The sequence below is a fragment of the Monoraphidium neglectum genome (assembly GCF_000611645.1).
Source record: "Monoraphidium neglectum strain SAG 48.87 unplaced genomic scaffold scaffold05268, whole genome shotgun sequence".
NCBI lineage: Eukaryota > Viridiplantae > Chlorophyta > Chlorophyceae > Sphaeropleales > Selenastraceae > Monoraphidium > Monoraphidium neglectum.
This window is the reverse complement of record NW_014008362.1, coordinates 1,176-1,936: the sequence shown is the minus strand read 5'-3', so window position 1 is coordinate 1,936 and position 761 is coordinate 1,176. Positions and strand designations below refer to the sequence as shown.

At 68.9% G+C, this 761-nt stretch overlaps 1 protein-coding gene across 1 annotated transcript in view; it reads right to left on the bottom strand.

The window, feature by feature from the left end:
• Nucleotides 1–90: 90 nt before the first annotated feature.
• Nucleotides 91–761, bottom strand: part of MNEG_15370 (Chlorophyll a-b binding protein) — a gene marked incomplete at both ends in the record, with an annotated part of 1,513 nt that continues 842 nt past the window's right edge. Inside the window, 2 exons of the mRNA XM_014036158.1 lie at nt 91–109; nt 431–610. Coding sequence (XP_013891612.1) covers nt 91–109; nt 431–610 — 199 coding nt within the window. The remainder of the gene's footprint in view (nt 110–430; nt 611–761) is intronic.

Genomic DNA, 761 nt, shown 5'->3' with positions numbered 1-761 from the left:
GCGGGGGCCGGCCGCGCCACAGGGCAGGGCGCAGGGCGCCGGGGAAACAGGGAGAGTGGTTATGGGGGGCCGGGCCGTGGAAGGGACATCTTACACCAGGAGAGGGATGCTGCGGCGCGAAGGGAAAGGGCAGGGGCGGCGGGGAGGAGGCGGGTCGTGGTGTGAGCGGTTCGCTTCCAGGAGGCCGGTGCAACATAACGCGCGCGCGCGTGCGCTCGCCGCCTCGCTGGCGGCGCATCGAGACACACTTCAGCCCACAAACCCATAAACCCTTACCCCGCGCGTGGCACCCCCCTCTGTACCTCATTGCCACCTAGCACCAACGTCCCCCCGCGCGCGCACACACACACACACACACACACACACACACACACACACAAACGCGCGAACGCACAATCTAACACACACACCCCACCCCCCCAAACCTCACCTGACGCCGTTGTCCCAGATGGTGGTGGTGAGGGGGGAGGCCACGTGGTCCAACAGGTTGTCGATCGGCCCCTTGCCGGTGGCCGCGTGCTGCGCCAGGAAGCCGGCGAAGGCCACCATGGCCAGGCGGCCGTTGCGCAGCTCCTTCTCCTCCAGATCCCTGGTCTTCTCGGGGGACTCCCTTTGAAAAGGGACAGGGTTTGCGATGTGGGGGGTGGGGTTGGTGAAAGGAGTGAGGGGCGGAGGAGCGGGTGTGGGGGCGCGACTGGTGTCGGGCACCTCGCCGCCACGCCGGGCCGCGGCGAACGCCGCGCTCTCCCTCCGCGCGGCGG